This window comes from Emydura macquarii, unplaced genomic scaffold, assembly GCF_026122565.2.
Source record: "Emydura macquarii macquarii isolate MOO-44397 ecotype Brisbane River unplaced genomic scaffold, CSIRO-AGI_Emac_v2 contig_2988, whole genome shotgun sequence".
NCBI lineage: Eukaryota > Metazoa > Chordata > Testudines > Chelidae > Emydura > Emydura macquarii.
In genome coordinates, this window is record NW_027133125.1 from 2097695 (window position 1) to 2120281 (window position 22587).

The 22587-nt window shown below is 43.3% G+C and overlaps 1 protein-coding gene across 1 annotated transcript in view; it reads left to right on the forward strand.

Moving 5' to 3' along the window:
• Positions 1 to 3784: 3784 nt before the first annotated feature.
• GYPC (glycophorin C (Gerbich blood group)) overlaps positions 3785 to 22587 on the forward strand; it is a 33531-nt gene continuing 14728 nt past the window's right edge. Inside the window, exon 1 of the mRNA XM_067570097.1 lies at positions 3785 to 3960. Within this exon, the coding sequence (XP_067426198.1) occupies positions 3927 to 3960 (34 nt within the window). The 5' untranslated portion in view covers positions 3785 to 3926. The remainder of the gene's footprint in view (positions 3961 to 22587) is intronic.

The following is a 22587-nucleotide window of genomic DNA, read 5'->3' on the forward strand; positions in this document are numbered from 1 at the left end:
GCATACGTCAAGTGGCTGAAATGGAGGAAAGATGGTGCAGTGGTTAGAGCTAATGTGGATCTATTTTCAATTCTCTACTCTGCCACAGATTTCCGGTGTGATCTTGGGCAAATCACTTATGCTCCCTGAGCCTCAGTTCCCCATTTGTACAATGGGGAAAAATCATACATCCCTACCCTACTGGTGTGTTGGGAGGATAAATACATTAAAGATTATGATATGCTCCGATACTATGATAATAGAGCCATATAAATATCTAAGATATGTAAATAGGAGGACAGAGCACTGGACTGAAGCTCTGGGGACTTGGTCAGCCACAGATTTCCTGTGTTACTTTGCATAAAGCACTTCCCCATCTGTAAAATAGGAACAGTTCAGGTCTCTCCTTCCCAATGGTATAAAGGAGATTGAATGAAGCTGCTCGATGGTTTGGACTATTAGAAGTAGTTCTGATAGACCTGGATTAGTGGGCAGCGTGCTGGAAAGGTGGCCAAAGGTATGCATGTGTGTTGCACCACTGCCACACCAGTGGGACCCCACTATAACAGGAGTTTTCTTCTATTACCAATGAATAGGCTTAAATCGTCTCAAAATTACTGGAACCGGAAAAAAAACGGAAATAATTTTTCAGCGTTTAAGTTGGTTTCTTGCGAAAAGACCAGGGGAAAATAAAAATCAGTGGCTCAAATTCCAGTGGTTCTTTTCAACATTTCTGCTTAATCAATCTGCCTCATTCAAAGCCTGAAAACCATTGTCAATTTCAGATTTCATATAGAGATTTCCAACAGTAACCACGGGAACAAGCGTGATCCTGTGGGATAAAGGCGCTACACAGGCAAACAGGGAGTTCTTGTTTCCATGTTCTCAGGACGGATCTAGAGATGGGAGGATGAACAAATGCCTCCACTGAGGCAAAGAAAAAAACCCAGTTAAATTGCCCTTTCCTCTGTGGTTTAGTGGAGACGCTGCTGGCCAAGAAGGCTGATGTATCGGCCAGTGAAAGACTTCCATGCAGGCTTCTCAACATACCTTGGTTATCGGCTAGCTCTGGACGACTCTGGACAAATATTGTAACCTTTGACAAAAAGGGCTTTTAACCACTCGTTAGTTGCCCTCAGCCTTCCAGCTTTCACTGCCTGCAGGAGCCCCTGGGTGTAAGGGCAAGAGGAGAGTTCAGACCAGGGGGACATTAATGACCAATCAGATTGTTTGAGTCCCCTCCATGCTTCTTATTTCCCGGCTGCCTCTGCTCCTCTCAGTGTAGCTGGTTCTGGGGCCAGAGGAAGAGAGAGCACGCTATGGCTTTCTGTGTTCAGCTTCTTCTCCCATTCGCCTGGGGAAGTGTTGTGGAACTGGGTGGGCTCTCTCACCTTTAAAACTCATACATTTCCTTGCTGGCAGATGGAAAAGGTCCACGATCCAGCAGAATCACTGAGGTTCTGTTGCGTAGCGGCTGAGGGCAGGTAACAGGGGCCTTGTAAAGTGGGCCCCCACCCCCTGTGCACATTGGGTCATCGTCTTGCATGGGCTCCCAGCACAGTGGACAAGCAGGAAGTGGGGATAGAAAATCCACTAGAAAGGATGGATGGTCCAGTGGTTAGGGTGGCCTCCATCACCTTGGAAGACCTGGATTGCATTCCCTGCTCTGCTACAGACTTCCTGTGCACCCCTTGGGCAAGTCACTTATGCTCAGATCCATGCATTTCAATGGAAGTTCAGAGCCTAAATACTTTGAGGATCTAGGACTTAGTTTTACCTCAGTTCCTCATCTATAAAATGAATGGAGATAATAGCAGTTATCACAGGGGTGTTATGAGGATAACTATAGCAAAGAGTGTGAAAAATATTGTGAGGTACTATGGTAATGGGGACCATATCGCCCCTTCAGGGCAGGGACTGTACATCACTTTCTGCCACAATGGGGATCCTGCTTTCGGTTGGTCCCTGGGCGCTACCGTATTAAACATGATTAATAGTAAGTACCTAAAATTAGATAGCTATAGGAATCTACCAGGCCTCTGGCTCACTGTGGCCTGGCAGGTCACTTTCTTTCCCCACAACAGATTTCCCCAGAGTCTAGACAAATTACACCAGCATGGAAACTGAGGCAGAATTTGAGGCTAAGACCAGATCTACTGTTAAAATTAGATTGTTCTAACTACTTTGCTCAGGGCTGTGAAAAATTTTGTGCCCTATGTGATGTAGTTAGGTTGACTCACCCCCCGTATAGATGCAGACAGGTTCTTCCATTGACCAAGCTACCATCTCCCGGAGAGGCGGATTAACGACACTGCTGAAATAACCCCTTCCACTGGTGCAGGGTGCGTCTACACTCTGGCGCTACTGCTGCAGTGCTGTCTCTGTGCTGCTGTGGCGGCCGTAGTGTAGACACGCCCTATGTGACTGTCAGCACTTCAGCCTCCTTTCTTCCCTCTGTGTAGGGCCAGAATGCGATGTGCATGCGGCGTGTCTTAGGTGGAGAATGGGGAAGCAGAAGACAATGATGTAGATTTACTGAAGCCAATGGCATCACATCAGGCTTGGGATTTTTTTTTTTTGGTCGCTCTGGTCTTTGCCTTGCTGGGCTCTGCCTGCCCGTGACTATTTAAGGTCTCTCTAAATACTACGAGAGTCCGTTGCAAACAGTGCTGATACGGATCATTTACAGCATTGGGGCCCATGAACAAGGCTACGTTAGTTGGAGTTGGTATGTACATCGCCACTCGTTCCAGCCTACAGCTGGCAAATAAATATTGGGAGTCCACATACACCGCCGTGTATTTTGCAACCGGTCACTGCGGTGACTTAACAAAAACAACCTGCAACACCTTTGCATAACAGAAAGGGGTTCAGTCTTCATTCTGAATGTCCTAGCTTCCCCCCACCCCGAACCAAACTGTGACTAGATTGTTGACATTGAAGGCAGGATGTGAATTCATACTGACCCATCGAGTCCATGAGAACTGAGGATTGATCGATTCTTGACGAAACCACTTGGGTCTAGATTCTAATGAACTATTATTAATAATAATAATAATTCCATGTAATTTGGTGGTACCTTGAGGCCTTCACTGAAATAAGAGCATTCTGTTAGGTGCTATGCTGACACAGTAAAAAAAAAATCTCTGCCTGAAGAGCTAATTAAGTAGGCAAGAAAGGAAAAGCATAGGAGGTAAGAAGTACTATCATGCCCATTTTACAGATGGGAAACTGAGGCATAGAGAGACTAAGATACATGTGCAAAATCACACAGGAAATGTGAGGCAGAAGCACGACTGAACTCCACCTTCCATAACAAAATCACTGGCTTCACCCTTCCTCTTATTTACACCAGGGTAACTACTCGGACTTCAGTGGATTTATTCTGGATTTACACCAGTTAAAATGAGAGGGACTGTTAGAATCTCAGGGTACGGAGGCTTCCAAACCAGAATGGAACTTGAAAGCCCCATTGTGAAATCATCCCGGCAGGCCTCTGCTCTTTTGGCAGTGGCAAATCCAGCATGGTTATTTTGCACTTCAAGGGAAGAATATTCACGGTGCTGGTAACTGGGTCCGGATGACAGGCTGGATTGAGGTTGAAACCAAGCACTTTTAAAAGCATTTTCTTTCTACTTGTTGCTGAAGATTCAAAAGTTCCTGGAAGGCAGAGGGGTTGGGATACGTCAAACCTGAAAACAGTTACTGCTATCTGAAAGTGGGGGCCCCTCCCTGCTCATGTGAGCTGGAAAGGCAAAAGAGAATGACACATGTACTGTTTCCTTTTCCAGTTGTAAAGGGGTCAGGAACTAGGCAAGAAGTATCTGAACAAGTGCTGCATTCTCCTGGGTCCCTGCCTTTCTGTCTGCTCTGTTTAATCCAGCCTGCGATTCTGAACAGGGGACAAAGCTGTCGGAACAAATAAGGCATTTCTGAAGGCGTAAATTATGAGTAAGCAAAACAATTCGACAACTCCATCATGTGAGTACCTCTTTTTCCCCCCTCCCTGCAGTAATAATGAACTTACAAGTCTGTTGTTTAACCAGATAATTTTTAAACACAGTTCAAGTTCGGCAAAAAATTGCCTGGGATCTCCTTAAAGGAAAAAGATATCAATGACACACTGTGTGTGTGTGTGTGTCTCGAAGTTACAGAGAGAATCGAAACAGACATCTGCAAAGTTTAATTCCTGAATATATCATATGGAAATTTGTTACATTTCATTCTAAGTGCTAGTTTAGAGAAAATATAAAGTAAATGTTTTTCCCTTAAGGAATGAATATATAAAACGTTCAGAAGGCTTAGTGTCTCTCTTCTGAGATATTAATGGTGCCTCCTCCCTCGTATTTAGCGACTCCAAGCTGTCTGTATGTAATATGAGATGCAAGCCAAAAATTGTCAGTCTATATTTAAAGTTACAATCCGTTTTTGCTATGGGAACTTTGGAAACACAGTCTTAGGGCAAGTGACTGGTTCTCTCAGAGTACGGATGTAGGAGGGAAAATTCAACGCTGGCATAACTCTGTTTACTTCAGTGAGTGCCACAGGAGAGAATTTGGCCCAGGGAGTTCCAGTGACCATGCTATTTAATCACTCCACAATAAAATATTTGGGGTAACATTAAAAAATTGAGGGCCAGATTCTGATCTGGTGCAAATCCAGAGTAAATCCTGTGACATCTATGGAAATACTTTGGGTTTCAGTGGTGTAATTGGCAGCAGACTCTGACCCACAGTGCAGATCACAGCTCTGGAACAGGCTTTTCCCTTTTAATTCAAATGTAACCAGTTCAGTAACATGACAGCAGATTTGTAATGAATCCACGAAAACCCCATTGATTATCACAATTGATACCTGTAATAAAAGCACAACCCAGAGTGGAGTGCTGGAAGAAGATTCAACTTCAACTCTTGGTCCTGTGGTTACTGTTGGAAATCTCTATATGAAATTAACAATGGTTTTCAGGCTTTGAATGAGGCAGATTGATTAAGCAGAAATGTTGAAAAGAACCACTGGAATTTGAGCCACTGATTTTTATTTTCCCCTGGTTTTTTTGCAAGAAACCAACGTAAACGCTGAAAAATTATCTCCATCTTTTTTTCGGTTCCAGTAATTTTGAGAAGATTTAAACCTATTCACTGGTAATAGAAGAAAAGGAAATGTTCAGGCAGAGATTGGTACTTTAGAAGAAACTACGGTGTCTGGGAGCTTCTGTGCACTTATTTTCAGACGAGTAAATTACTGTAACTGTTGCTCTCAAATTTTTTGTGGGGTGGGGGCATTATAATCATTAGCTGAAATGCAAGGTGTTGATTGTAAAGTGTTGTTGACTGTGTAGAAACCCAAGGCACAAACTTGCATCCTTTACTCAGGGGTTTTGCATGGATAAGGAATACAAGAGAGGACTCCTAGGCCCTGATTCTGATCTTGCTTGTGCTGGTGTAAATCAGAAGTAATTCCACTGATTTAGTGCCACAAGTTTAAAAGTAGTGTAAATGAACTGGGAATCAGATCCAACATTTGGCTTATCTAACGTGTTAATTTGGTGTGTCAGTGTCTCACTATAGTACAGAATGAGAAAACTCATTTTCTGTAACATCTGGGAAGGAATGCTCAGTTTTGACCATGTCAGACTTTCCAAGCCATTTTTACCACCAATAACTATAGATGGTTATATGCAAAATTTGCACCACCTTAGCTAGTGTTGGATAGAAATAATGTCGCTGTCTGCTTTCCAACTCTCAGAATGCAATTTCTCCTGCAGATTCGGACAGGGTGTTCCTGTATCCTGTTTCAGTTTGCATCACTGTAAATGTGATCCACATTGTTTAAAAAATAAAATAAGAACCAAAGTCAATTAAAGGGGAAGCCTTCTGGTGACTACATACGCAAGCTCAGTGCATTATTTCCATGAGGATCTGTTTTGTTTTCCTGGCACAAATCCAGGAACTTTTGCACCAGTCAGTTTCCAATCAAGGAGATGTTAAAGTTCAGTATGTTGAAAGGTACCGTACAGCATAGACAACAGATGTTTAACAGAGAGGGACTGTGTCTGGCAAAACAAAGTTGTACTGCGTGATAAGCTGCATGAAAAGTATTGAAGCTGGTACAAATATTCATACAACATGAGCAATGCATCAGACAGTGTTAAACATCTTAGACTAATTTTTTGATACATGCTGGATATGCCATGTAACAGCTGTTCTGTGATGTTGATAGAATGGTGTTGGATAACCTAGCTGCTAGGGTGCTCTGGTTATCCTCTTGCACTTACCGATAAATGATAAGGGATTTTTTTTCCTCACTTTTTCTTTGCATACGGTATATTCTTGTTGGTCCTGAATGAGCATAACAGAAAGAGGAATGTTTCCATTGTAAAATACCCAACTTTATGAACTTTGACAGTTTGTTTTCCTTTTGTATTTCCTCTGCCTCTCAACTTCTGATTGTGGTATGTAAGGGGGCCATGTGATAAAGCCATTATTAAACAGAGGGACTGCTCTTATGACTAAGGATTACTCATGGGAGTAAGGGTTTGCAGAATCAGGGGCTCAATCCTGCGAGCTGCTGAACTCTGTCCATTCCCATCTCCTTCAATGTGAACTGAGAGCGTTCAGCAACTTGCAGAGGAGGTGCACAGCTGGGACAGGCCCGTGAGCATCAGCCTGTGAGTATGTTACTAAGGGAACAGTGATCTCGACTGGGCAGCCTCTTATGCTCCACATTGGCTATGTGTCGCAGTAGGAGAGGGAGAGCAACGTCCATGAGGCTGTTATTCCCTATCTTATGCTGATAGGCATATAGTGAGTGGAGCCTTGGTTCTGCCAATGCACGGCACCATCCAGCACAGCTGAGTGGGCTCGGAGGGGGAAGTACTAGGCAAAGGGTTAGCGTGTGACCTCTCTTCTGGAGCAAGAGGGAAATGAAGAACCAGAGGAATCGTGGTGGGTTACACTGACCCTATTTTTAAAGGCACCCACAAATGCATGTGGAATTACATGTTTATTTCCTACGACTCTTCATGCAAATTGGGAATTTCTAGTCTATTTTATGTAGGCTTTTATACTGTGCTCATCTGCATAGGTATCTGTATGGAAATAGATGAAAATGAAAAGTAATTGGCTGCACAAATGTAGGTTAAGACAATCCCATGCAGATAAGACTTTGCTTTTTTAAAATGCATGTCCCTTGATATTTTTCTGGATCACTCTGCCACAAGACAATTAAAACATAAATATTATTCAGCAGATTTGAATGACCCAGGTTATAACTAGTTAAATTCATAGGCCTATTAGCATTAGTGCATGGCTCATAGCAACTTTGTCACATAGCTGATATCACTGTACCTTTCCTTCTGGGCTCCCATGGAATACTATGAATCCATCACTGTTCAGATAGATAGATAGATAGATCCTAAATCCTATTTTCCAAAGTCTCATGGGACCTAGGCTTCTCAATACCTAACTGACTTTTGAAAATGGGACCTCAGCTCCTAAGTCACTTAGGCACTTCTGAAAATTTTACCCACAGGCTGATAACCTGATAGTTCCTGCAAACTATTTGGAAGAGGAATGACGACATTTGCAGAAATCAGGATTGGTTTGCAAATGATTTATGAACCGAAAAAAGAATAAAGGCTATGCTGGATAATTTATTTGCAACCAATAATTCAACCACATCCAGCAATGATACTGTAAGGCCAAAACAACAGGCTGGTAGCTAGAATGTGTGGCAGAAATAAGATCCATAGTCCGTGAGTTTCTCCAAGAATCAGAATCATCCAGTTCACACGAGATTCCGATGAAAAGTGATTATCCGTTCTATGCTCTCATATTGCATGTATGCAGTGGTATACCCTGTGCATGTGTTCACCAGTAAGACATTTGACTAAGTGATTTTGTTCTAATTAATCTTTTAATCTATGAAAGAAAACAGCTACTCACATCTTTTCTCTGTTGACATATGTTTCACAACAGGTTCTTTTCTGATGAAGCAGAAAACTTAGCTGAAAATCGCAGTGGGTTAAACTCGTTCTGCTGGATTAAAGTTTTTAAATAATTTCTCTCTCTCTTATTTTTAGCTTATAAAAAAACCTGTTATTTCATGAGAGTCTAATTCTTTCTTCTTCAGATAAGCCCTGACATGGAGTTAAGCTTTTTATCAGTAAATTGCAGGGGGGCTTTCAAGCACACCCTGAGACAGCTCCATGTCATCCCATGACTGATAAACGACTGTTTCAGGTTCCTACTGGCAGGGCTCATGTTTAAAATGTCCTACTTTATGGGACAGTCCACACTATAAAAGAGAACATGTGAGAAGCCATATATTGCAGAGTCAATATCAACATTGTATGTATATATTCATATACACACATATACACACACATTGTATATAGAAACATATATATACACACACACACATATATATTTGCAAGCTATAAGACCTACAAAGATTTCTGATATAGATTCTGATTTTAAACAGAGAGTATCTTTTAGTTAGTACAGGGAACCTACAAAATGGCTTTCAATGTATGGGTGTATCTTTCTCAATACTCATGCTTCTGCTTGGAGCGACTATGTTTTATTACCCTGTTCATGACACTATTCACAACCCAACGTCCACGTGCTCACCTTTCCCTTTTATAACTTAGATGCCTCTGAAAACCAGAAAAGAATAAGTAGATGTCATCTGGAAGGCTCAGTAGAGACCTCTGGTCAATGTACTGTCACTTTAAAAAAAAGTGCAAGGAGGAAATCAGATTCTGAGAAATCAACGAAGGTGGTAGGAAATAACACAGACATATTAAGCATTTTCACATGAGCCAGTTGTATATCAGCATCCTTAATGGCATAGCGTCTTGGCTTCCAGACAGAAAGGGAAGAGCAATAAATAGAAATGACTTGAGGAAGCAGGTCTTCCACTGAGGAAGAGATTATCTGAAAGACCAGGATTATGGATTAGAAAATGCTGGTCACCCTTAATTCTCATTGATGTTAATGGAAATTGTTTGTGGACCAGTCACAAGACTGGTGACCACCAGGGTGGTGTCAGTGGTCGGGGAAGGTGTGGCTCGACCATACTGCACTCCAGTGATCCCCAGCTTGTGTTATGACCGTGAGGCAGCTGTTACAAACCATGGAACACAGAGCAGTTCTGAACATGCATATCTGGAACAGCTGTTTATGTCAATCAAATTCATGTTCTTCTTAGTGCTTGTCTGTATAGAGAAATTGACCAGCATAGCTATTCCAGAATAACTATTCTGTTATAGCCACTCTGAAATAACTCTCCATCTGGACACTCTGTTCTGAAATAAAGCTGACTTTACTCCAGAATAATTATTCTGTTTTGGAAGCAAAATACTTATTCTGGAATAAAATCACTTTCATTCTGGAATAGACTATCCACATAGGGAAGTTCTTCCAGAAAAGCTAAATTATACTGGAATAGCTATAGCAGAATAGTTATTCCATAATATTTTTGACAGTCCATTTCCCTTATGTAGAAAAGTCCATATTCCCTATTCACAAATATTACCACAGATGGGTTTGTATTGTCCATACAAACATCTGTATTTTCATGCAAACAAGAATGCCTGTTTTCTGCTACTTACTACTGCTTTGATGATTCAAAACTTTCAGTCGTCCGATGGAGGACCATGACCATGTGAACAACTATCACATAAAGCAAATCATGAGTAGTCGAGGTGTACAGTCTATGAACAACTTAGCATCTGAAATGTGCATGTCGAAATATTTGTTTGTCACATATAATTAATAGATTATCTTTGTGGATGAACAGCCCAGGCTAGATGTTGAAGTAGGACACACAGTGACTATGTGACTCATCAACAAAAAACACATTATAACAACAACATAGTCAACCCCAAGCAGTCAAAAATCAGGAGACAGACTCAGCCAATTAGGAGATTGTCTTAAAAATCATGATGAGACCTTTTTAGAAAAATCAATGTTGAATTATTTTTATTTTCCTGCTGGTTGTCCTTCTGAAGTCTTTGGGGTTCAGCTGAGGCCCATTTTCAAGCTTTTCTTGGCAACCCCGAGGGCTAGAAATTCATTTTTTTTAAAGAAAGCTGAAGTTCTTCTGCAATCTCTTTATTCCAAAAGCTGGTGCTTGCAAGCCATGCAATAAAATCACCAGTTCGAAATGTTGTGATGGCCAGAACAAAATGAGAATATCAGGATTTGTTCTTCAGGCTGTGTGTTTGGTCACCTAGGTCAGGTGACATAATTATTCTTCCCCAGTTGGCTGGCCACTGCAGTGCAGGCTGGGAGAGGCAGAAGATTAACTTTTGGTGTCCATCATGGGGCAATCACATGGAGTGTCAAGTGGTCTCTGAGCCATCTGTTTCCTGGTTCAGCCCTAGTGCTGATTTGCCTGTCCAGTCAAGTGCAGTTTGTTGTTGCTTTTTCAGCCTGCCATTTTTTCTGATCTCATCCTTTCTTAGCTCCTCTGGCACTTCTGCCACATCCAAACTGGGGGCTCTTGTGAAGATCATGACTGTTAATGAAGAGTTGTTTCTTCCTGTTCTTCAAGGGCATTCCATACGTTCAGCAGTGAGATGAAAGGAAAGGGAAGCCAAAACCAGATGCGGGGAAGACATAAATCTTCCCTTTTTAGCCTAGGGTTTCCTTTCCTTTGGGAGTGCCCCTGCCCCATCCCCTTCTCCAAAGATTTCTGTCTTGGTCTCTGGAGCTTACTCGAAGCAGAAAAGCTCTATCTCCAGTTTCTTCTTGCAGTCAGATAGGGGCTCTCATTTGCATTCTGGGACATTTTTACTCCATGTGTTGCAAGAGTGACAGAGTTTATCGCTACCAGGCTCCCTTTCATTTTCAATGCCCCTCAGTGGGTTTTGCTTTGGGATTCAGGGTTCCAAATTGCACTTGGAGCTAGTTTTCTTTTCCTAGTCTCATCATGCTTAGTTATTTTAAATAAGAATAATACCTCGCTCTCATATTGCTCTTTTCATCAGCAGACCTCACAGCAGTTTACAAAGTAGCCTTATCTCTATTTTACAGATGGGAAAATTGAGGTACAAGGAGGGAAGTAACTGGGGAAGTCACCCAGCAGGGTAGTGACAGAGATGGGAATAGTACCCAGGTCTCTGGAATCCCACTCTGGGGCTCTAACCATTAGGCCACATAGCCTACCTTCAGTAAGGTATTGACATTTTTGTAAATAAGCACATGGAGGCAGAACTTCTATAGTACCACATATTGCAGTCTACATGCAGGACTAGACTGTGGCTACAGTCTGTGGTGAGTAAAAAGTGCTATGTATCTGCATTACCCTAGAAGCTGACCTGGAAACAAATTGTGACTCAGGCTGTGTCTAACACTATGGAGACTACACCAGTTTGGCTATGTCAGTGCAGTTATGCTGGCTTAACCCTGTAGTATAGACACAGCCTACAGTGATGGAAAGGGGATTTTCCATGAGTGTAGGAACACCAACATTCAGAAAGGATGTTGATAAATTGGAGGGGGTCAGCGAAGAGTCCTGAGAATGATTAAAGGATTAGAAAACCTGCCTTATAGTGTTCGGCTCAAGGAGCTCACTTTAGCTTAACAAAGAGAAGGTAAAGGGGTGAGTCGACTCCAGTCTATTTTAGTTTGTTTTTCATTCTGAATCGGAACAAAACCCAATTTCAAAATACCGAAATCCTCTCCCAAATGGAATACCTTTCTCTGCACAGCTCTATCTCTACCAGGAATAACTTAGGCTCATCATCCTGAGGTCTGAGCAGGTAATTAAAGGAGTTAGAGAACGTCACGTAGTGTTTTTGTAGCCGTGTCGGTCCGAGGATATTGGAGAGACAAGGTGGAGGAGGTAATATATCTTTTATTGGACCAACTTCTGTTGGTGAAAGATACAAGCCTCCGAGCTTAGAGAGGGTTGGACACTGAAGTCTACACAGATGTTCACTTGGGGGAATTGTCATTACTTCCCTGATGTTCATGGAGTTGTGACAATTTTCATCAGCTGAGGGCTGACTCTCATAGACTTCAATGGCTTTGGATCAGGGTCTGGCTGTTTTGGGATCTTAGTTCCCTGGTAATGTTAGCTTGCTACAGAGGGCTGGATTCAGATCAGGGCCTACTTGTCTTCTGCCGGTGTAGACCCTGGCAGAGGCAGAAAGATTTCTGGAGGCTAACCGGGGCTGTTCTTCTCCTGTGGGGGACATAACAGGGGCCAGCACCTTCCAAGAGGTGGGAGAATCAAAAAGACACATCCATTCAGTGCATTCCCAGAGCAGCCTCCTGACAGCAATTTAGAGATGCCTTCCCACTGGGAGAGGATGACTGTGGTCCCCCAGCCAGCTTTCCCTGGGGGTGAGTGTCCCCTGCAGCCCCAGCATGATGCCCGGAGGAACAAATCTCACCTCCTTGTATCAGCAGGAATGAATGCCACTCAGGAGATGAATCATTTTAGATTACAAGTGGGAGGTAGAGACGTGCAGGAGTAAAATATCATTGCATTCCCTTCTGGAACCCATCAGGCTACTTGAATCCACGTCAAAGGCTCATCTTCCTCCTCCCACATGCCTCAAGAGTTCCTTGAACTCTGCGCCCTGAGGACAGAGCTGCTTGCCAGGTCCCTCTGCACTTCAGTTACCTCCCCGAATCTGCTTCGCTTTCGATGAATACGGCCTTTGATTGGATAGCACCTGACCCGTGTCACAGGACTTGTGCCTGACTGAAGCAACAATGTGATGGCCCTTTGAAAAGCTTCTTTGCTGAGTAAATGCAGACTGGCTGAATGCTGGAGGGTGGGGGAGAGGCAGAGGACGAGATGGAGATCCGTTGTGCAATGCTGGTTAAAATAAAAAAGCAGCCTCAGGCAAAGAGTTCCCCCTCCCCACTTCCTGACTTAATTTCCTTTAAGAGGAGGGTCATGCCTTCTGCCTCAGATTGTTAACAACATTATCGATGCAGGAAGTATACCCTGTGCCCCTAATTGACCCGGTGCGAGCGTGGATTCCATATATCTGCTCAATTCCGCGGCTTTCCGGCGGACCGTCTACCAAATCAATGAGGCAGCATCACCGAATGCCCTCTCTTGAAGTGGTGCACGGATAAGCACTATAGCTTACACGTGGTGGCAGCGGTCTAGAGGTGGCCAATCGCAGTCAGCGGAGGTGAAATCCTAGCCGTCTCTTTGAATTTCTACATGACTATTTCTGTCAGGTGTGTAACTGCAACCAGAGCTGAGAATCCACAGCACATGTCCCTGTGATTCTAGATTGTGTTAATGATTAATTCCACAGGAGCTGGGCATATTGTCCTCGTAAATCAAAAGAAACTTTTAAAACCAGAATAGAAAGGCAACAGTAGGATTCAGTGAAGGGGTAATTCTGGGGAGTGCAGGACAGGAATAAGATATCTATGGAATAGTGATAGATTTGAGCCACGACAGAGGTGAAGACTCCATTGTACTGGGCAGACACAAAGAAAGAAATATTCCTTGCCCTGAAAAGCTGACAGTCTAAATAGGCAAAGGGTGCAAGAAAAGAAGTATCATTATCCCCATGAGGAAAAGAAGCGCAGGGAGATTAAAGGACTTCTCCAAGGTCACTAAGGGTATGTGTCTACACTGCATTGTAAACCCAGCTCTGTGGGACCTGGGCTTGTGGACTCAGTGTTTCCAAGCCAGCGCTTGAGCGTCCACACTGCACTGTACACCTGTGATGTGGCTGCAAAGTGGAAGACCATTGGGTATCTAATGAAGTCGTGCTCTAATAGACTAACCTTAAGGCTTAACTCCCTATGTTAAACTATCTGTTTGACTTTGTATTTAGCTGTGACACTCTGAGTACCTGTCCCAGACCTGAGGAAGAGCTCTGTGTCTCTCCAAAGCTTCTCTCTCTCACCAGCAGCGATATTACCTCACCCACCTTGTCTCCAATCTCAAGGATGCGGTAAAAATAGAACTTTTCCTGTAAACCAGCTCTGCTTTCTGAACTTGGGCTGACCCAAATCAGTGGGAGTCCTTCTGTAGATTTCTGTAGCTTTGCATCAGGCCCCTCTTGCTTCAGGCTCAGATTTTCAAAGATGCTTTGGAGATTTGGATGGCCCGTTCATACTTGTTTTCATGGGAAATGAGCATCCAGATTCCACGAGTAACTCTTGAAATATTCACCTAAAGTGTATAACTTCCTCTCTTTTACAGGGAAGATAGTCCAGACTGGATAATAGCAGATACTGTAACTGTACCGAATGCTAAATCCCTTAAACATACAGTATGTCCGTGCATTCATCACATCTGTTCCATATCCCGTCAAGGAGTTATTCCAAAGAGGGTGTATCTAGAAGAAAGAGTACAGGGCATCCCTGTGTACATGACAGCAGCCCTAGCACATGCTATTTCCCATGTAGCTTTCCTTTAAAGCTCGCCCCAGAGGAAGCAGATTGAGAGGTTGACTTACGCAAATATTCTGCAGCTGTTCGCTGACTCAGCAGCAAACAACTAAGAAAGAGGTTGCAGGATGGCTGACAGGAGCCTTCCTGATGGGCCACTAATGAAAGCTTCTGCCCAGCTTGACAGCTGGTTTTCTTTTCCGCTGTTTGCTGTTTCTAGAAGTAGAGAGAGGCTGATATCAGGGTCTTCGAATGTCCCTATTGCTGAGAGCGTAGTATGAGGGGAGAGGTCCCCTGCTGGTTTGTAAGTCGATGTAGGTGCTATGCCGATGTACGGCAACTGAGGGACTGGCCCAGCAACTGCTTTGCTCATCGAAAACAATGGGTCAGATCTCGTTGCTACTGAAATAAGGCGGGGAGGGGACAAGAAGCTAGCACTGAGCAGAAGCAGGTGTAAATTGCCTTGATGCCCAGCAGCACAGTTAAGCTTTGTTGATTACATTTCCAAGGAATGCATCTCAGTAAGGTGCAGCCGCGCCTGGGAGCAAACGTAGGCATTTACCGGGAGAGTAATTTGAAGACCTGAGCATAACCCTCTTGCGAAGTCATTGGGAGTTGTGCCACTCACTTCGGTGTGAGCATAGGCTCAGGGGCAGATGAAACAAGCCCTTGCAACAGTGTTGCCCAGTGGGGAGAGCAGGATTCCCGTGCAACCTGGGGCGCAGCTCCTCGGAGGATGTCCTGCATGGCCGTATGCAACAACTCTTTGGGGGCCAGGCAATGTAGGGCCCACAGACCCACCGCCATGGTAAACCTGCCTCATGAGCTGGGGGATCACAAGTCACATAAAGGCTACTCCAGAACTGAGGCTGGCGCAAAAGTTATAGATCAGCTCCCCTGCCCCTCTGCTCTCAAGGGCGTAGAGTCCTCGGTCTCTCCTGAGCCCCCAAGGACGTTCCCTGGCTCCCAGCCTAGGCATCCGCGCTGAGAGCTGTGGTGCCTGGGACACCACAGAGCCCCCTAACCGAGAAACAGATGCAAATTGTCAAAGCCGATGGGTGCGTTTGCCGTTTCCTAGGGACTTGCATTATGAGATAGAAGCTGATCCTTCCTTGTTATGGGTGCAATTCACTCCAGCACAGAGGGCCCTCACCAACCTTGACGCTCCACGTCATCCCCAACCTGAAGAGTAAGCTGCTACTGAAGCGTCAGACCTGTATACGGTGCGCTCTTTTTAGCCAAGGGGGAAATCCTGCCCTTACGACATGGAGGGTCTCTGAGTCCTCCCACTGCTACAAACTAGAATGGCTTGCGGGAGCCTGGGGGAATATGGTCTAGATTTCCGCACAGTGTCTGCTGCTAAAGACAACACGGGCCTGATCCTCAACTGGATCCTCCTTCCCCTGGTAGCTGCCTGCCAATTTACACCAGCTGGAAATGTGGCTCTCTTTGCAAAGGGCTTGCTAGATACCTAACCTTATCCCTGCTGAACCAGATCATAGCCCTCATGCGGCCCTGGTATGCCAGCTGGTGTATTGGTCAGCCATCGCCAACCTATTGGTCAAGAAAGCCATAGGCTGAAGTCCTTCTCAGATATAGAGTGGGGACACTGGGTGGAGAAAGACACTTCCTTTCCCCAATTCCCTCAGCTCCTCCAGCATACCTGCAGGGTTCTGCCTGACCGTGGGTGTGGTATGATTCACAGACCTCAGGCTAGAAGGGGAAAAGGAGTTTTCCTTCTTGTCCCCATACATCTCTGAACTGTTTCCATTTTCCTGTCCAATGCATCTTCCTCACTAGCTAATGCAATTTGGCACCTGTTCCACCCCACCAGCCTCCTTGATTGCCCTGCAGCTGCATAAACAAGGGGTGTGGTGGTGTAACCAGACCTGCCCATTTATTATCTGCCCAGCTCCACTGGCATTTGGAGAGTGAATTGAGAGGGCCAGGGACTTTGCTATCCATTTCCACATTGCTGGCAGAGTGCGCGAGCAATAGGGAACAGCGGCTTTCTTTGCCAAAGACACGTGCCACCTCTGTCCTTCTGCAGAGTATGATGAGGAGCAGGATCCGGCAGCATCGGCTCAGTCCTGCAAAGTGCAGAGCTACCTGGCTTGGTCCAGCAAAGCACTTCAGCACGTGCTTAATTTTATGCATGCAGATAGTCCCATTGGATTCAGCAGGGCAACTGCCAGGCTTCAAGTTGAAGCTGGACTCAGCCCTAAGCCCCCATCTTCCCACTTGCCCCATTTCTGTACGTGCACGTTCCCCCTGCAATTGCAGTCATTCATTCTTTAGCCAGTCAGGAGCATTGAATCACAGCCTGTGATAGCGGGTAGCTTGAAAGCACATTGCTCCAGTGCAGTGCAGACACAAGGGCCCCAGGAGCCATGCAGAAACACAGCCACCACTACATCCTCGCAGGGGCTGCAGCTCGTCCTCCGCTTTACACTGGCAGGCCAGCTGTGCGGGGTGGGGGAATGGCCCCCTTAACATAGCAGGCAGTGGCCTGGAATGTTCCACCCTTCCTGCTCCTGAACTCTTAACCATCTCACAGAAGCATCTTGGAAAGGGCTTTATAGATGTAATGCTCATCTAGGTGCTTGTTAGCAATAATTATTTCCATCATTATTACGAAACACTTCTGCAAATCCAAGGGAACGCTTTCTGCTGGCTGCTGCGGAGGGGATGGTTTCCCCCACGGGTTAACAGAAGACAGAGCCCCGCAACACTGAATAAATGGCGCGATTTTGCTTCTTTCTCTGTGTATTTAATTCTTGGAGGGGTCAGTGCAGCTCAGCCATCAAACTAGAAAGCAGCAAGCAGCCTGGGGTGAGAAAACACGAAGAAAAACCAGAATAGGGTGGGGGAGGGAGCCAGTGAGCCCCAACATGGAGAATATTTCTCGTGAAGAAAGGGACCCCCTTGTCTGCTGCTTCACTGTCTGTAATTCAGGCCGGGGGCGAGGAGGGGGGTAGCATCTGGCAGGCATGTAAAAGGAGCCAAAAAATGTGGCTCTAAAAGGTATGTGGGTGTGTGGTCTTTGTTCTTGTCCCTGACTCACAGCGGATAAATAGTTTGGCCCAAGCTGTGCCCCTAGATAAGCACAGCACAGCAACCACTGAAGTAAACAGGAGTTGCGCACACACATCTGAGGGAGGAATTTGGCTCTTAAACAAGCTTTAATGGAAGTACTGTGTGGCTGAACTCTGCAGTTGACTTCATATTTTCCAAGCGTTGTTGTTCCCCCCGTCCACTCCCCAGCAGATGTTTCACTGCGATAACTTGACCGAACGACACTGTTCCAATGCAGACCTCTTTGGAGGCAATGATAAATGGTTTCAAGATATGACAGTGATGTGAGAAATTTGCAGTCTCTTCCATGGCGGTTGGGATTAGGGAGATCTCAGTGTGGTAACATGAGGTAGCATAAGCTGTGTTCTAACAGTCTGAGTGGGAGAGTAGAGAGAAATACCAGGACTATCTGTGTCTAGAGACCCACATCCACTTTCTGTTCATTAGTTCTGTCTACACTCTGACATCTTTCCAGTTGAGATTTTGAAAAGCACTCACATTGACTTAACTCTACTTACATTAAAGTGGAATTGGGCTGGAAACAGCTTTCCTAACCCATGAACTTTAAGATTTAGACAATTTTTCCTGCCCCCAAGCGAGATGGAAAGTCAAAATCTCAAAAATTTTGATGATGAGACAAGCCAAAAAAAAATATTCAGGTAGGGTCAAAAAAACTTTTCCATAATTTTGAGACATTTTGTTTCAATTTTGACTTTCTTTTGTTTCAGGTTTGTTTGTTTTTTAAGTGTAAATTTTGAACCAAAAAGTAATTTTGAACCAAAAAGCAAAACATTTCATTTAAAAAATGTCAAAACAGAATGTTTTGAGAATATTTTTTTTTTAAATCTCAAATTTGGGGGTAAAAAAAATAGTGTTTAAACCAACCATTTCTGGCAAACAGTTTCTGTTTTGATGAATTGGCATATTTTCAGGAAAGAAAACCAAAAAAACCCACAACCCTTTTTGCTGAAAAATCCCTGGTTTTGTAATAGCTAAAGAGTCAGTCAACATGTTTTGATATTTTAATACAATTTGAAATTGTGACTTTCCAATAAAAATACACAAAAATTTTCCAAGAACTCTTTTCCTCCTGTTTTTTCCCCAAACACCTGCAGTTGAAAGCAGTGATGTAAGTTGTTTCACCATTCGGTGTCTGAATATCACTTATTCCTGAGTGAATCATTTAGAAGGCCATGAGTTCTGTGCACTCCCAGATAATTCTTGGGGCTTATCTAGAAGAACAAGCTTTAGTATAACTCTGCTCCCGCCCTACCCGGCCACGCTCTAACCGTTCGTAGGGACCCTGCTGCTGCATATTAAAAGTTTCCCAGTACACTTTAATCTACCCGCCTTTGAAACAGGAGTTGATTATCCTAAAGCTCTCTTCGCTCAGAATTTTAAACTTTATGAGCTCATTTCCAGCTAGGCCAGTAGACATCCTCTAGTTTTCAAGGTATAATGTTTGCCTCCATAAATACCACTTTAATTTGTTAAACAAGATTTTGGCACCTAATTCTATATGTAAGCACCCAAATAAAGAACAAAATGAATGACTATTCAAGTTAATGGAGAGGGTACCACTTCAATGGGTGTTCGAAGTAGGTGGTAATTAGCTAAATGCTACCACTGGCACTTACAAATTGTTGAGAGTGCAAAATCATTTGTGGGTGTAACACTGTGCTCACAACAATACAAGGCCATCACTGAAAATCATCCAATATAAGCTACTGATGCAGGATTTTAAGGTCAGCACAGCTAATCCTTTCAACAGATAATATCAGACAGTTGTCCAAGAAAAAATATTAGCGTTGGTCTTTCTGTTACAATAATTATCACACAATCTAAATATAACGATTCAAACAAATGACAGGTGTTAAAGAAGTTTTGCTAATGAAGGTCAAATAAAAGGTTTCTTTTTTTTTTCTTTTCAATGCCATTCAGATTATAAAAGTAGATTTCAAATGCAGCAGATATTCAAATGAAATCTGCACATTCTTTACAAAAGCCTTGGAGAATGAGAAATGTTGTTGCTCTAAGCTGTTATTTGCCTTGTAAGTTTCCAGGGTGTCTCGGAATGTCTTATTTTCCTTTTCATATGTTCAACATTTAAAAATTCAGAAGCTTCTATTTCCATTACAGATATCTTCATTAATAATATTATGCTTGTCAGCACCCCAGGATAGAATTTCATGTCCCTAATGAGCATATGCTACACATCCTGATATTTTGACTTGTGATGCTGTTCGTAGACATGGCCTGAGGCCAGCGTTGAAGTAGGACATAGGAGTAACTGAATACAATTTCATTTAAAATAAACATGGGGGGGGGGAATATTCTTGTTTCCAAGAGTTATCACGTACGGGTCAGCTCTATTACAAACTATGGTGGTGAACCAAAGTGCATATTTTAGGAAAGCTGCTACTGTGCTTTATATGTACAATAGCAGCCTGATCAAAACCCACTGAAGTCTAATAGAAAGGTTCCCATACATGTCTATAGGTTTACATGCATATAGGTGTTGAATCAGGTTCTAGGTTGTTTGCCAGGGTTCCCTTGTAAGTTGAGGACAGGGACAAGTTCTGTATTTTTAGAACCATAACAAAATCATTCATCAACCTTTGCTGAAGTAACCTTCATACTTTATTTCCTTGATTGTCAATGTTATTTTCACAGATGCTGCTAAATGCATTTACTGGAATTATTTAGAATCTTTCTTCCCCTGACCATTTGAGAGCAGATACATTTTAAATGAGCTGGAAGAACGGAAAGGAGGCTATCTTCTCCTCTTCTCTTTGATTCCCATCCATCAGCTCAACAGCAAGAATGGGACCAAATGAAGTCTTCCCACCACTTTCTATCTTGTACTCGCTTCATGGCTTTGTTCATCTTTAAACATTTTTATTCTGTATAATTTTTCATTGTGTCTACCCAACACATCCTCAGTCTTCCTCTGTTTCTAGTTCCTTGCACTCTGGCATGTACTGCCATTTATAGTATCTCCCCTTCCAGGTCCATTCTTAATGTGTGTCCATCTTTCTTGAATTTGGCTGTTTTCTTAACTCTTCCTTTTTTAATTTTCTGCAATCTTGAAACTCCCAGCATTCCTGTCAGCCAGCTCATTTCTGCAGTCAAAATCTTTCGGTCATCAGCTTGCCTCATACTCTAGCATTCCAACCCCTACAGCAGTATCGACATGACTGTTGTCTCACATACACCGGATTTTGTTTCTATTGAAATGTCTTTTGCCTTCCAGATCTTGCAGTTTTCCGAATGCAGCAGTGCCTAGTCTGATTCTTCTTTTGATGTCATCTTCACAATCCCCATTCTTTATACTAGTCCTCCAAGGAGACATGACATAAACCAAAACCAAAAACCAAACGAAACAAAAACAAACCCTATGTTAAAAGAGTATCAAAGTTGCAAAGGCAAGTGTTCAAAAGTTAGAAAATACCAGAATTAAGGTTGCCTGTGCAACCTCAGGTCTGCTCCCACTGTGTATGCATCATGACACAGTCTTTAAATATATGATCACATACTATTTTTTCCACAGGACCCTTGTTCCATTTATAGGCTATAGTCATATAGGCCGCTAACTACTCACCCAAAACACATAGATGTCAACAGGAGATTTTCCTGAGTATTCAGAATTTAAGGCCTGATCCAAAGTCCACTGAAGTCAAAGGATGTCCTTCCACTGACTTCCCTGGTCACTGAATTGGCTTTTAGTATGGAATTCAGGACTGGGTGCATTAAACATACCCAAACGTATGAGGTTGTAGGCATCTTTAGCTCCCACTGAAGCCAATGTGGTTCAGAGAACCCAACAATCCTCAAGAGATGCCCAACTATAAGGCCACTGTAACACTTCTGTGTGTCGAATTCACACCGCCAGCCAATACGAAAAAGCACACAATATGTTAGAACAGCTGGATAAAATCCAACTTCACTGGCAATTCATTGTCCCCACAACCGATCTCATTTTTCACAGGAATCCAGCAGAGTTAATTATGATATTCTGAGGAAATTTAAGCATAACACTTTATTGAAATAATATAGCAGATGCCACAGCAATGGGAGCTGAGGGGTCTCAGCACCTGAAGGACATGGTAAGCACACTGCAAATATCAGGCAGTGCAGAGAGACAACGTTTCCAGATCTATGAACAAGCAGCCACTTCTCCTAATGTTCTTGTTTCTGACATTCAGATCACTGTGAGGATAACTGTGCAATTTCTTTGTAACAGTGCTAGGAGGGGGGCTGAGGTTGGTTCTAGCAGAAACTCTACAGTGATGCAGCTAGTCACAGAGGCTTTAGGAATATGACTATTTGTCTTATTCTAATAAAGTTCCTGGTAACATGGTAGCAAATATTGGCTCCTTTTGTTGTTATTTTTACCAGTGTCCTAGGACAATGCTCAGGAATATTCCTTGATCACAGGTACCTAAGGACTATAATGGATTGATAAATGGGAAAAAGTTTTCTGAACAATGTGTCCTCTTTTCTGAATTAAAAAAATGTCTAAATTGTCACCCAGCTCTACTAACGACATTTATGGAGCCTAAATTCTCAGTGTTCCCCGTTTACTGCCTGATCCTTTACCACTGACTTCAACATGTGCAGGATGAAGCCCTTAGCTCTCAACTAACCAAATACCCAGACATGTGCTTAACTTGGAAAGCATTGGTTGTCCCACTGAGTTCATTGGGGCTACTCAGATGCTTTCTGAGTTATGAACATGCATAAGTATCATGCTGAATTGGGGGCTTAGCACTGTTCCTTTCTGTAACGTTATTAAAAACATGGTGTTATTTTGCTGTTTGCAGTGTCTGCTCGTTTCTTCACTATCATCAGAATTAGCACTTGGTATTGAGCCAACCTCAACTAAATAGTACAAGTATTTAAAAATATTTCTGCACATGTACATTTAGGAAGCAAAGAACCAAATTTGCCTCACCTTCACAATCAATAGATGACCCCAGATGGATAATGAGATCTTGGACATCTGGGCAGTCTTTAATTGTTGCGAGCACTCTTTTAATCTATAAAACTTGAGGATATTTAGTCTAAAAGACCTTGTTTTGGAGGTAGGAGATAAATTCAGATATTTCCACTACAATTCAGATTCAAAGGTGAACTGCTGAGATTATGTGGACTC